The 15601-nt window shown below is 35.8% G+C and overlaps 1 protein-coding gene across 1 annotated transcript; it reads right to left on the bottom strand.

Moving 5' to 3' along the window:
- Window positions 1-13290: 13290 nt before the first annotated feature.
- On the bottom strand, window positions 13291-14398 carry LOC131655897 (uncharacterized). The gene is made up of 3 exons (XM_058925694.1): window positions 13955-14398; window positions 13729-13863; window positions 13291-13642 (listed from the first exon to the last, which is right to left on the bottom strand). The coding sequence occupies exons 1-3, from the start codon at window positions 14312-14314 to the stop codon at window positions 13427-13429; spliced, it is 711 nt and encodes a 236-aa protein (XP_058781677.1). The 5' UTR covers window positions 14315-14398; the 3' UTR covers window positions 13291-13426.
- Window positions 14399-15601: the final 1203 nt, after the last annotated feature.

Below are 15601 nucleotides of genomic sequence, written 5' to 3'. Positions count from 1 at the left end.
GCGCACCGTTGCCGAATCAGAGACTGGAGCCAAAACTGCTCCCTCCAAAACCGGACACTCAGAATCGAATTCCTCTATAGTATCCCTCGGGTCACTACAACTACCTTCCTTCAACGATTGCTCTTCCCACGTTTCAAACTCATCAGAATTTAAAGAATCTGAAGAATCAGACCAAACAGATCGAGAGGAAGAACCAGACAGAGATGAGGCAGATTGATGATCCACATAGATAATCAGATTAAAAGGCTTACCGTCCAGCATCAAAACCATAGACTTTGGGACGGGAGATTTGAAATCAACACTTACCTGGATTCTGGCTACCTCAAATTGTCCCCCATTCGCCGTTGATTCGTCCACGCTAATGAACTTGCCGATTCTGTTAGCCACAGATGAGAAAACAGATGAATTCCACCCAAGGCAAGGGATACCGAACACCCTGAGCCAAACTGTTCTTGACCTGTCGACGGCATCTACACTCCACCTCTTCAACTCTGAAAACCAATCCTTCCACCAACCATCCTCCTCCCCCAAAAACTCCGCCAAAGCCCCTTCAACCTCTTCTTCCACTAAACACGAATTGGCACCTAGAGGCGACGCCACGATGCCATAAAAACCCGCCTTAGTAATGCTCTTTTGGATGCCGTAGCCTGAACCGGGAACCCTCAATTCCCCTATCCATGCTTTTGCAAATCTGCATTTATCTTCTTCTGATGACAGACAACAAACTGGTTCAAGAGAACCCCCCACCTCTTCCCTTCTAGCCGATGATTTCAACACCTCCGCAAAAGATTTGTCTCTTCCTGATGCACCACCATTGAATCTGTACACGCGACCATAACCAGAGCCAACTCGCGGGCCATCGTTAGAAAACCTCCCCTGATGACCTGACCTTTCGTTTACAAAACTCTTCCTCTCAAATCTAGGTAAATTGGCATGGATCTTCTTCCCCTCGAAAGCCACATTATCCAACTTCACCCCCAAGACCCTCGCATCTACAACATCGGAAAACCTAGCAAAACCAAAACGCTTCCCATGCTTGTTCCTCCTAGGCGCTATTGATACCTCCACCGAATTTCCGATGCAACCGAACAATACAAAGAGATCCTCCGCCTTGCAGTTCTCGGGGAACTCAGAGATGTAGTAAGAAGTTACCCCTTCAACAACCTTACCCCTAGCTGGGAACACTTCCCATTTAGGTACCCAGTTCCGAAACGGGCGGCGCACAACTTAATTCCACCCTTCCTCACGGTGGACGACTCCACCCACCATTCCTCACTCTCTGCCAAAGAAAAGCAGAAAACACGAAGCAGCCCCTATCTAGCAGCAGCAACAGACAAACACGGACCAAACACAGAGAAAGCAAGAGCCGGCACCGCGAGAAAGGCTTAGGTATAGAAAGCCCCAAATCTACTCCTCTACCAAGGTCCCTGACCCTAAGATCAGGAGTTTAAACCGAAGATAGAGTAGAAGAAATGAGGAGACTGAAAATACCTACGCCACCACAAACGACGGACGCCCTAACGAGGAGCAGCCGCCGCGGAAAACACCGGCTCAGGGGTCTCAACCATCGTGTTGTTAATAAAACTAGTGTTATGTTTTGGAGTAGTTCTTGTGGAGCTGCTAACAGGGGAGAAACCTTTTTGTTTTGGTGGAGAAACCTTGTTGTTGATTGTATTAATTGTGTTAAACAGTTTGCATCTATTGACCCCATTGCTACTGATGTTAGAAGTATGCTTAGTAGTTTTTCTTTAGGTTCTGTTATGTACTTATGCAGGCAGCAAAATTCTGAGGCCCACAATCTAGTTGGTTTGGGCAGGTTGTTTGGTAATAGGTCTTGGCTAGTAGAGCCCCCTGATGTTTCGTCTGTTTTGTCCTCTGGGACCTTTTCTTCTTAATGCAATGAGTTTCCCATAAAAAAAAAGTTGTAATTTGCAGGACATTTCTTCTACCTTAGACATTGTAAATAATGTTCAAAATTACTCTTTGAAAAGTTGGAGATATATAATTGTCAATGATTTTGTTTTAATAGTTTGTGATTTAATTTTAAATGATTGCAATTAAAAAAAAAAAGAGAGATTTTGTTTTATTGATTATTTTGTTATTTGGTTTTAATAATTTGTGATTATATTCAATTATTTATGATTTAATATTTCTATGAAGTAAGAAAGGTATTTGAAAAGGATGAGTTAGATGATTCACAGTTTTGTGATAATATTTTAAAGTTTTCATTCAATTGATTGTAAAATGACTTGGTAATAAGAATTTTGTGCTAATGAAGGCAAGTGATTGAACAAATATAGCAACAAATCTTCTCGCTGCATAGGAACTAATGTACTTTGATACTAGGCCCAAGAGGAATAAGAGCAAATCCAAATGGCTTCAAGGATTTATCACAAATTAATTATTTTAAGTCTTTTAATTTTATTTATCTTTAAGAGTCTTTTGTTTTGGTTGGGCCTTGTTGGACAGCCCATTAGGGTTTATTTCTATCTTGTATTTAAAGACTTGTGTCTCTTAAGAAAAGGGTAGAGAATTATCACAAATCTTTTCTTTTATTGTTGTTGCAATTTATTTTTGTTTGTTCTTAGGAAATCCTAGATCTAAAATTATATAGTTGTTAAATTCATTCTATCATACTTCTATTGTTATTGTTGTTATTATTATTGTTGTTAGTGAATATCTTTATTGGAAGTCTAGTGCAAAGAAAAACAATTTAAGTCAATAAATTAAAGAACGCTTTCTAGTCAAGGTAAATAATTTAATTTGAAAGTGGAATGGAGAGAGTTAGAGGGAGACAGGAAGGGGGAGAGAGAGAGAGAGAGATGTATCATCATAAAATCCTGCAATAATTAAATGTTTTGTCCAAAAGAGCAAATTATGTTTTGGCAGGACGTATATAAAAGACATATACGTGTTAGCCCAATAAAAAAACAGTGTGACAAATGTGGAGGAAGGGATAGAGTAGAATGCTAAAACATATTGAAAATGTCATCGATCATCTTAATTTGTATTATACTAATCATGTTTAAATAATATTATTTTTAATGGGCCGTATAACACAAGCTTCTTAAAATAGGCGCTCCCTCTTAATAAAACTCTATTAGTTTAGTATTAGAAAATAATAAAATTAATATATTAAGGTAAACTCACAAAAACTATTTAAACTAATAAATTTATTTATCATCTTGATTTTAATTCTACTAATTGTTTCTAACTAAAATTATTTTAGCAAAAGAATCGTACAATATAAACCTCAATAAAAATTATTGTGTTAAGTTTTCTATTATTCATCCATCAAAAGCTTTTAAGAAAAATTGATTTTGTCTTGGAAGAGTGTCTTCTATCTTTTGGTCATTCTTGAGAGCTTGTCACTAGTTTGTGACTGTTAGAAAGTGAGATGGGTTCCCAATTCTAGGAGTGTCCCAGGTAGAAATTGCATTGGTAGTGATTAGGTGAGAAACTTGTAAATAATGGTTTTTTAGTGTTTCAAAATAATACTAATATAATGGATTTTCTTTCTAGCTTGGTAGCCCCCAAAACTATGTCTTGTTGCATTGAACTGGGTAAACAGTCACTAGTGTTATTTTACTTACAGCAATTTATTTTATTTCCATAGTTGTGCTTGATGTTACTGATTTGATCCTGGTGTCGTAACATCTGGTATTTGTGTACCAGAATTTCACGTATCTTCTTGGAGGGTGGAAAACAAAAGAATTCAAAAAGCTCTCTCAACAAAGTGAGACAAATCGAGCATCAACCAGTGGTGGGGCGGTCCATACCACAAAACGTAGAGCTCATCATGATGCTGCTATAGAATTGGTATTTTATTTGTAATTACAATGTGTCAAGCTATATATATATATATATATATATATATATATATATATATATATATATATATATATATATTGTTGTGAAAAACGATACCAATAACAAAGTATAAACTAAGGAAGAATAAAGGACAAGGAAGAAGAGGAACACAATAATTGGTTATAACTGCTATTCTTTTACTTTCTCTTCGAACAAGATTACAAGTTTACAAGAATAACAAATAACCTCTCTCACCCTAAATTAGGATTTGCAACTTGACAATGATGAGAGACTAGTATGCTATTTATAATAAAACCTAACATACTAACTAATGGGCTTTTTCAGCAAGGCCCATTACACAAGCCAACTTAATACACAAGCTAACTTAACAAATTATGGTTTAAACACTAAACCTAATTTAACATGCTAACAACCCTAGCATCTTCGACACAAGCATGTGAACAACCTTCGACTTCATGCTTAATCCTGTCGAACCAAGAAGCTACCCTTCGTTCATACTAGAGTTCGATCCAATATCTCACAAATCTCCACCTTGGATCTAACTCTACAACATCAAGGGAACAAACTAGCTTTCTTCATGCAGCTTTATCAACTGCATACAGTGGAAAAACTTGCAACTCGACAATGTATTGGCAATCATATCAGCAGCATTGTCTTCAGTCGAAACCTTCAGCACTTGGACTTCTCCACGCTCGATTACTCCTCTGATGAAATGCAGCCTAACATCAATGTGCTTAGTTCGCTCATGATAGGCTGAATTCTTCGACATATGTATTGCACTTTGACTATCACATTTAACAGTGATACCTCGACCTTGAAGTTTCAGCTCCTTTGCAAAACCTTCAAGCCACAATGCTTCTTTGACAGCTTCAGTTAATGCAATATACTCCGCTTCAGTGGTTGATAGAGCAACAACCTTTTGAAGTGTTGCTTTCCAACTAATTGCTGTGCCAAACATAGTGAAAACATATCCAGAAATAGATTTTCTGGAATCCATACAACCTGCATAATCAGAGTCAACATATCCTTCGATTACTGCTTTACTATCTTCACCTAAGGCTCCACCATAAATTAGGACTCTATTCAGAGACCCATTTATGTACCTTAAAATCCACTTCAATGCTTGCCAGTGAGCCTTTCCAGGATTCGCCATGTACCTGCTTACAAGACTTACTGCGTATGCTATGTCGGGTCTAGTACAGACCATAGCATACATCAAAGAACCAACTATATTAGCATATGGGATGCTATTCATATAGGCTCTTTCGACATCAGTACTGGGACACTGATCAATACTCAACTTGAATTGAAGGTTTGTAGGAGTCACAACTGGCTTCGAACTCGACATACCAAACTTTTCGAGAATCTTTCGTAGATATGCCTCTTGAGATAGGCATAACTTCGACTTCTTTCTATCTCTTCGAATGTCAATTCCAAGAATTCTAGAAGCAGCTCCCAGATCCTTCATATCGAACTCCTTATTGAGTTCAGCCTTCACCCTCATCACATCTTCGACATTGTTGCTTGCTATGAGAATATCATCCACATAAAGCAACAAAATAACAAATGAATTACCAGGTCGAAATCTGAAGTAAACACAGTGGTCGAACTGACTTCTAATGAAACTTATGCGTGCCATGAACTTGTCGAATCTCCTATTTCACTGTCGAGGAGATTGTTTAAGCCCATATAAAGATCTTTTTAGCTTGCAGACATAATCTTCCTTCCCCTTTTCGACATACCCTTCAGGTTGCCTCATCAGGATCGTTTCATCTAGATCACCATACAAGAACGCAGTCTTCACATCCATCTGTTACAGTTCAAGGTCGAACTGTGCCACCATGGCAAGCAACATTCGAATGGACCTATGCTTCACAACAGGAGAAAACACATCATTGAAGTCGACACCTTCTTTCTGAGTGAAACCCCTTGCAACTAACCTTGCCTTGTATCTTTTCGACGTCACTCCTTCAATTCCTTCCTTAACTTTGAAAATCCATTTACAGTTGACTAACCTTGCCCCAGCAGGTTTCTTGATTAGTTCCCAAGTGTGATTATCATGAAGAGATTTCATCTCATCATCCATGGCCTTCAGCCATTCACTCTTATTTCGACTCCTCATAACTTCCTTGTAATCTCTAGGTTCTTCGTCTAGAACCTCACTTGCCGAGATTAAGGCATAAGCTATAAGATCTGCATACCCAAGTCTCTGAGGTGCCTTGATAACTCTTCTCGACTTATCTCTCGACAATAGGTAGTCATCGACAGTTTCATCATCCTCAGCATTTTCTGCTTCTTCTTCGACTTCATCTGGAATATGCAATTCAGCATCAACATGCTCCACCTCAACAGGAATCTCTACCTGTTCCAGCTCTTCGTCAGATGTTTCTGTACTTCGACCAACATCATCCGTTTTCTTGAAAGCCATTTCAGCTTCATTGAAAACTACATCTCGACTGGTGATACACCTCCTATGACCTGGCTCTAGGCACCATAGCCTATAAGCTTTGACTCCTTCTGGGTATCCCATGAACATGCATTTCAGAGCTCTAGGTTCGACCTTGTCTTGCCTAATGTGAGCATAGGCTACGCATCCAAATACTCTCAGTTTGTCGAGATCTGGTGGATGTCCCGACCAAACTTCTTCAGGTGTCTTCATATCTAACGCTGTCGAAGGACATATGTTTATCAGATATGTTGCTGTCGAAACAGCCTCAGCCCAGAACACCTTCGTTAACCCCGCACTAGTCAACATGCACATGACTCTCTCCAAAATAGTTCGATTAAACCATTCAGCCAAACCATTTTGCTGTGGAGTACCTGCAGTAGTTCAATGCCTTGCAATACCAGAGGCAGCACAAAAACTGTCGAATGCCTCATTGCAAAATTCAAGGCCATTGTCGGTTCTCAACCTCTTGACCTTTCTGCCAGTCTGATTTTCAACCAGAGTCTTCCAACTTTTGAAATTCTCAAAAGTTTCATCCTTAGTCTTCTGGATGAATACCCATAATTTTCTACAATAATCATCTACTACGGATAGAAAATACCTTGCTCCTGAATGTGATGGACACCTTGCAGGCCCCCAAAGATCAGCATGGATGTAATCAAGGGATCCATGTGTTCTTTGTTTGCTTTTGTTGAACTTCACTCTGCAAGATTTTCCAAGTACACAGGGTTCACAAAACTTCAGCTTTTCGACTTTGTCTCCACCAAGCAGATTTTGTTTCCCTAATTCGACCAGACCCCTTTCACTGACCTGGCCCAATCTCATGTGCCAGATTTCTGTTTTCGACAACGGTTTCGTGGATGCAACATTTGTCGAACCACTTACAACTTCAGCCTCAAGGGTATACAAGCCTTGTTTCTTCACGCCTCTCAAGACTTCCTTCGAACCCTTCATGACTCTTAGGATACTTTTCTCTCCTTGGAAAACATATCCTTTCTTGTCGAATTCACCAAGAGAAAGTAGATTTCTCTTCAAATCCGGAACATACCTGACTTCAGTCAACAACCTTATTGACTCATCATGGAGCTTGAATCTCACAGATCCAACACCTGCAATCTTGCAAGCCTTGTTGTTTCCCAGTAATACTGATCCACCATCTTGATCACATAATTCCTCGAACAAGTCTTTGTTTGGAGTCATGTGCCAAGTGCAACCTGAATCCATAATCCACTCCTTTTTAGAGTCACTGCTTGAAACCACAAGAACATCAGATGATTCGAAATCATCTTGAACAATGGCAACGTTGCCATTATCCTTACCTCCATGATATTTCAGGCGTTCAGGGCACACCTTTCTTGTGTGACCCTCATTTTTACAATGGTAGCATCGAATTCCAGATGCTTCGCCACTGTAAGACTTCGACTGACTTTTGCCTTTCTTCTTGTCGAACTTACCATCCTTTCGTAAGAGTTTTCCTTTAACGGCCAAACCTTCGCCAACAGTCGAAGGTTTATGCTCCTTTCGTTCATTCAAGTCCTTAGAGTACAAGGCTGATTGAACTTCTTCAAACGTCAGGGACTCCCTTCCATACAAGAGAGTTTCTTTGAAGTGAGCATGTGATCGAGGCAAAGAACACAATAGTAACAGCGCTTGATCTTCATTATCGATCTTCACATCAATATTTTCAAGATCAAGAATCAGCTTGTTGAACATATCCAAGTACTCAGCCAATACTTTGTCTTCAATCATCTTGAATGAATACAAAGCTTGCTTCAGGTAGAGTCGATTTACCAGCGATTTGGTCATATACAAACTTTCAAGTTTCACCCATAACCCTGATGCCGTCGTCTCCTTTGATACCTGCCGGAGAACCTTATCACCAAGGCTCAACAAAATTGCACTGTGTGCTTTCTCGATCATATTCGTCTTCTCCGCTGCCTTCAATTCTGCATTCATGGCTGCCTCTCCCTTCAACGCTTCCAAACAACCCTGATGAACCAGTAGGGCTTTCATCTTCAAGCGCCACAGACCGAAATCATTCACTCCAGTGAACTTTTCAATCTCATACTTTGTTGAAGGCATCTTCTCCATGCTCACCGCACCAATTTGTTGTGAAAAACGATACCAATAACAAAGTATAAACTAAGGAAGAATAAAGGACAAGGAAGAAGAGGAACACAATAATTGGTTATAACTGCTATTCTTTTACTTTCTCTTCTAACAAGATTACAAGTTTACAAGAATAACAAATAATCTCTCTCACCCTAAATTAGGATTTGCAACTTGACAATGATGAGAGACTAGTATGCTATTTATAATAAAACCTAACATACTAACTAATGGGCTTTTTCAGCAAGGCCCATTACACAAGCCAACTTAATACACAAGCTAACTTAACAAATTATGGTTTAAACACTAAACCTAATTTAACATGCTAACAACCCTAGCATCTTCGACACAAGCATGTGAACAACCTTCGACTTCATGCTTAATCCTGTCGAACCAAGAAGCTACCCTTCGGTCATACTAGAGTTCGATCCAATATCTCACACACACACACACACACACACACACACACACATATATATATATGAGAAGAAGTTAGGCCGACCACCTAATTTATGTAAGGCCTTTATCCGTTCTGAGATTGTGTATGATGTTAAGATAAGTAATTTGTAATTGGTGTGTTAATTGTTAATGGTTAATAGGTTTAAGGTTGAAGTTAGCTTGATTAATTTTCTTTGAATAGCATGGTAAATGATAAGGTACTTGGATGCTTTGATGAACATATGAATTTGAAATGTTGTGATCATTTGTAGGTATGATGCATGATGGCACCCTTTTTTGCATTCTTGTAATTACTTCTCAAACTAGAAGTTGAATCCTCATAAACATTGAAACTTCCATCACCATAACCACTCATCAACTCTATAGAATATAAATTAAAAGACATAAACCTTTAAAACTACTTGTGTAATGTTGAATCACACCGTCAAAAATTTGCAGTGCTTTATAATCTAGGTGTTTGTTGAGTAAGACATTGAAAGGTGATAAATTGTTCAGAACAGGGGGAAACACATTACCTCATTCTTATTAGCTGGTGGGTTCATTACCCTATAACACAATTTGACCGAGAACACATTTTCTTCGTTTGGTTCTAACACATACATGTCCATTCCCATTCTGCCCAGTTCAACATATGCATGTTCTTCAATTCTGCATACTGGTTTTGCAGCTTAGGAATTAGACCGGGTTTTGCATTTTCAACCCTCCAGCTCCAGCCATCTTCTTCCCAATAATCCGTGTAACATCAATAACAAACTGAGAATACAGTGTTGATTCTCACTAATTAATGCTTCCAACTTCCTATACAATCCTCCAGCAGCAGCCGACAGTGCATACTGCGTAGTGAACAGCTAAAAGAAATGTTAGAAAATTTGCTTTTATGTAATTTTGTTTTACCTTTTGAAAAAATTTAAACGGGATTAAGTGAAAAGAAGATGAACTCTTTTACTTATGATAAACTATGCATCTGCGTATAATGCTGAGTTGTTGAACTAGTGTACTCCATTATGTGGAATGTACTGATTATATTTTGATGTTACTTTGAAATCTATATGTAGCAATATTATAGATGGGGACAGATGTGATATACTGTGTTAGTATTTTGATGTAACTTTGACATTTTAATTAATGTAGTAATGTGGATTTGCACATGTTTGTTATCTCATGTTGGAATTTTGATGTGATAATATATTAATGAATAGTTTGAAATTAAAAACAGGTTTTAGTAAATTTCATGTAGCAAAAAATTTTGGGTTAAAATAGGTTTAAAGTAAAAAAAATATAAAACCCAAAAAGATGGTGGCGGCTAAAATCGACGCTATAATGCACAAGTATAGGGGTTTAGCATTTACAAAAACCGACGCTACAACGTAAAATTGAAAACTAGGAAATAGCTAGCATCGGCTATTAGCAACGCTATAATACACTAATATAGATAGGTACCGTCAAATAACGTCGGCGCTGATTTAATAAAGTCAAAACTAGAGTGTCTCTATTAATCGACGCTAACGGGCCATAGTTAGAATGTATTGTCGCTTACAACCGACGCTAATACATTGAAGAGAATGTTCAAGTTTCGCATTAAATTGCCACTACCTGTAAGTTACCACCGATTTTGGCCGATTCTAGCATTGGCTTTTGGGTTTTAGCATTAATCTAGCATTCTTAAATTTGTCGTTAAATATAGTGACGACTCAACTTTATGCTTTGCTTCCACTTTTAGGTTGTCCGCCCTAATCCCGACGCTAAGCCATTACTAATGAACGTTAGTGTAGGATTTGGACTTTTCGTGAGGGCTTTGGGACGACGCTAAAACACGGTCTTCTTGTAGTGATCAGAGATGAAGTTTATCAATGACATAACACCTTAAGAAACTTTTATGACACTGTTTGCATGGTATCAAAGTTTCGCAATTTTAGTCATCAAACATTAAGAAATTGTATCAATGAAAGATATCAAGTTAATTTTCATAAAATATCATGATTGTCAATGTTTCGATGCAACATCTTCTACCAATAGTTATCTGTGGCATGCTACCAAAAAATGTAACAGTAACTATAATTAGACTGTGCTTATTCTTTAATGTTATATGCAATAAAGTTCTGGGTTTAGAAAAATTATATGAATTAGAATATGGAGCAACACTAATCTTGTTTCAATTAGAGATGTATTTCACTCCGTCATTTTTTTATATTATGGTTCACTTAATTGTTCATCTAGTCAGAGAAATTAGATTTTGTTGTCTAGGTTATTTAAGGCGGATGTATCCAATAGAGTGATACATGAAGATATTTAAATGATATACAAAAAATCATCATCGATTGGAAGCTTAGATTGTTGAAGTTACATCACAAATGAAGTTGTTTAGTTATGTTCAAACTATTTGTCGAAAGTACAGTCTATATGTATTCCAAAGTCTCGTCATGCTGATAGATATCAAGGTAGAGGTACTCAAGATTTAAATGTTCTTCAAGCACATTTGTATATATTGAATTATGTTGACGAAGTTGAACCTTACTTATCTACATAAAAAAGAATTCTCATTAGAAAATAGCCCCAAATGAGTGACAAGTGGTTGTTGAAAAAGCATAACAAGAATTTTATAAGTTGGTTTAAGGATATGATTAGTAATGATGATAATGCATCCGAGACAAATAAATGGATGTCATTCTTGCCAAAATTTATCGTAGTAACTTGGACTGCATACGATACGACATCAGTAAATTTTACTTTTATACAAAATCAAAAGACGATCTTAGTACAATGCAAAATATTAAGGTTATGGTTGATGCCAAATCTATTATTTCTCAAGTTTGAAATATAAGAATCCTATATTGGCATCTACAACATACTTTGGGGTCATTAAGGAGATTTGGAAGATTGATTATGTTTTATTCAAAGTGTCTTTATTTAAACACAATTGGATTGGCAATAAAATTGGTGAACAAGTTTATATGATAGGATTTACACGGTTTGACTTTGGCAATGCAACTTATATGACCAAATCATTCATCATTGCTATTCGAGCAAAAACAAGGGTTTTATGTTACTGACTCTTCTGACAAAATATGGTCAATTTTTCTCCAAATAAAACTTATTCCTCATAGTTATGAAAATCATGATTTAAGTTTTGATATTCCTTTGACTCCTTCTTATGCAACACAAGTGTCTACTTCATATGAAGAAGTTGATAGAGATGACGTGTATGCTATTCATAATGATTGTGAAGAAGGCATATGTAAAAGTTAACAAGTAAATATTTTTTATTGTTTATTCATAATTTATTGTATGTTGTAATTTCTAAGACTATTTACTAACAAGTATTATTATTTGAAATTATAGGTGTTTAAAGTCAAAACACCAAGGGACAAGACAAGTTCCCCACATTGTAGATACTACTTGATGCAGTGATATGTAAATTATATGTTGTTTTATATCATTTGGGTTTGGAAGTAATATACAACTTTTCTTTCTTAATGCTATATTTGATTTTGATGTAATATAATTTTTTAGTCATTTTAGTTGTCAATTATAGGTGTGATTCATAAGTGGTTTAGTTTATCCTTTATTTACAATTCAAATAAATACAGGTTAAAAGTTGAGATTTTGTAAAATAAAAATAAATAAATCATTTCACCACAGTCGGTTCTCTCTTAAGTGGTTCTATATTTATCGCGCTATCGAAATTAAAAAAATATACAAAATGGTGCTGCTAGATTACAAGTCCTGGACGTTAAATCGTTTCACTGCAGTTGTTTATTAAAATCGTGGTGATATGTAGCGCGCTTGCAAGCTTATTACCACAACCAATAGGCCGTGGTTGTAAGTAGCTCACTTACAACCACACGCTACTTTACCACAGACCACTAATCATGATTATATCTCTTTAACAACCATTGTGAAATATGTTATTTGTAGTAGTATGACTCCTCTGAAGATTGATTCTAGTCGGAAACCTGTTTAAAGTCGCTGTGAGGAAAAGACAACGACTTTAAAGGGCACCTAGTTCTTCTATTCCCTAGAAAATTTAACTACAGACTCGGAAACCCACCTAATGGATCCAAACTCTAAATCCAATAAAAATTCTAATCAACCCGCACTAAACCTAAGATAATACCGCGAAGGGACTCTAGGAGCACCTCTTCCCACACCTGGAGAGATCCCAGACACGCCCTCCAAATTTCCCATCGAACCCGCTATGAGATTTTTGCTCTGAGACAAGAAATAATCACTTAAAAGAAACACACACAATATTAAACCAACCCAAATATCATGGCAAAACCTAATCTTCCTGACTAACTGTGTAGACACACTTACTTCCGACCAATGGTTTAGACACACGAGTTACTTAAAGCTTCCCTTCTCCGTCATGGCCACCATGTTTCTCATATTTGTTATTATTTTTAAATTGTAATCATTGTGATTTGCTTAAAAAGAAATTTGGTTGATATATTTTAAATGTAATAATCATGTACAAGTTCAAATAAACTATAAACTGTCACCATTTTTTGTGTCTAGATAATATTGATTTTGCTAGATTATGTTAAATATGAAATAATGCATAATATTACAATGAAGCATGTATTAATTAGGCCTAATGGAACATGACTTGACTACAGGCGGTCCCTCTGCAGGCCTCCTGTTCCATACATGGGCCTGAAAAGTTGTGATAGGGCTGTTGAAAGGATCAACATGAGCAGCATCTTTTGCTTCAAAGGTAATGTAATGAGTGCCGGAAGGAATAAACGGAGAGGTTGCTTTGACAATTTCATTAAACACATAGTTTGCATTTGCAGTACCCTAAATAAAGAATAAAATATTAGAACTAGAATATTTAAGTTGATAAATGAATAATATATTGGCAGTGATTGAGAGACGTTTGGAACCTGATTGTATATTTCCAAAGCAAGCTTGGAGAGGTGAATGAGAACTGGGCGAACATCATCAGTAATGGTAATGGGTTTGGGCCAGTTATTACCAAATATATTGGCTAACGGTGGCACAGGGATAGCATCAAAGGGCTGTGCAATGCATAATATAGATGTTAAGTTAGTCAAACACAAAATTGAAAGTAAATAAAATTAAAAGTAGAATAGATTATGAGAAACGCACAGTTAGGTTACGAGAGCGCTCCTCATATTCAGCCACGGCCTTTTCTACTTCCTCTTCTTTTTTAATCTGTGCCTTATTCTTATACTCAAACCGCGAACAAGAAAAAAGGTAAGGATTTGAATCATCGTTATACATATAGAAGTCACTCTCCACTAAATCTTCAATGGGTTTCAAACTCCATGGTTCCGGTTCCCATTCCGATTCTGATTCAGAATCGGATTCCTGTTCAGAATTGGATTGTGATTCCGATTCCTCTTCTGCTTCCGGTTCCAATTTCTGCCGCTTGTCTATTTCTACATAGCTTTCCGGGGGAGGATGTTGTGTAACGCTGGGCAAGAGGGTATCTAATTCCATGGACATTCAGCAAGCAAGACAGAAAGAAGAAGAAATCACAATTTACGTAAACCTAACTGATAAATCACAATTCACGTAAACCTAATTGAATACACCAATCCTCTTTATATTAACAAAAAGCTATTTTTAGTTTGGGCTGCTCTTGCTTTGTATAAGACCCATTAAATAATAATTCCCATATAGATTTTCTATATTTTCTCCGTTATTTAGAGTATTTATTAATTTCTGTTTCAATAATATAGTGGCTAGAATTGCGCCTATAAAATATAGGGAAACATGATCCATTAATGTTCTTATAACTACCAATTTAAAGTGTGCGACAACAAAATAAAAGAACATAGATAAACTAGTATCAGCACTCACAAATAAATAGGGTTGGTAATGTGGTCCATTTTTTTTTTAATTTTTATTTTAATAAGCAATGGAGACAGGTAATTATTCATTAAATTAAGCGGTATATATGCGACACGGTTATCTCACTATTCACTCCGTCTCATACCCACACTACATATTTTTATAAAATTATTTATATTATTATACAAAAATTCATGTCTATCAATTTTTAAAGAAAATATTGCTATGAAACTATTACACATTTTAATAAAATTGTTTATTTATTTCTCAACTCAACAATAACATTCATAATTTTTTTAATAGGTTATCCAAATAAATAAGTTTTCTAAATAAATAGGTTGCACAAACAAACTAGTACATATAAATAAATAAAAACTAATAATTTTTTATAAATAGAACATTAAATTAATTATTTAACAGTGTCTATCAATTTATTAAGTAATCTAAATTTATTTAATTTTTTTAAAAATTGTTTTAAATTCTTATTTAATTAGAAAATATTAAAGTGACATTCACAAGAAAAAAATATACATAATATTTCTTATAAATGATTTTGTAATTTAAATACAATATGTATTAGACTAAATTATTCTTTTAATTCCTTTATTTTATTTCATTCATTAAATCAATTTATCAATTTTATTTTTAAATTATTTTGGTCTTTTATCCTATTTCTAGTAAACAAAATTGATGATGTATTTTTTTTAGTATTAAATATATTTTTAGTCTTTATAAATATCTTAAATTTTCTTTTTAGTCCCTATTTAAAAAATGATATATGTTGGTCCTTACAAAATTTTTATACGTGCAGTTTTAGTCCCTTCTATTTGCTAAAATTTTGAAAATTATGTAATTCTCCTTTAATTTTTAAATTTTTGAATAATTTTTTTCATACATGTTTGTAATACTGTAATATATTTATTTGCCAAATTTTAGAAT

The sequence above is a fragment of the Vicia villosa genome, linkage group LG3, assembly GCF_029867415.1.
Source record: "Vicia villosa cultivar HV-30 ecotype Madison, WI linkage group LG3, Vvil1.0, whole genome shotgun sequence".
Classification (NCBI taxonomy): domain Eukaryota; kingdom Viridiplantae; phylum Streptophyta; class Magnoliopsida; order Fabales; family Fabaceae; genus Vicia; species Vicia villosa.
This window is presented reverse-complemented; position numbering and strand designations above follow the sequence as displayed.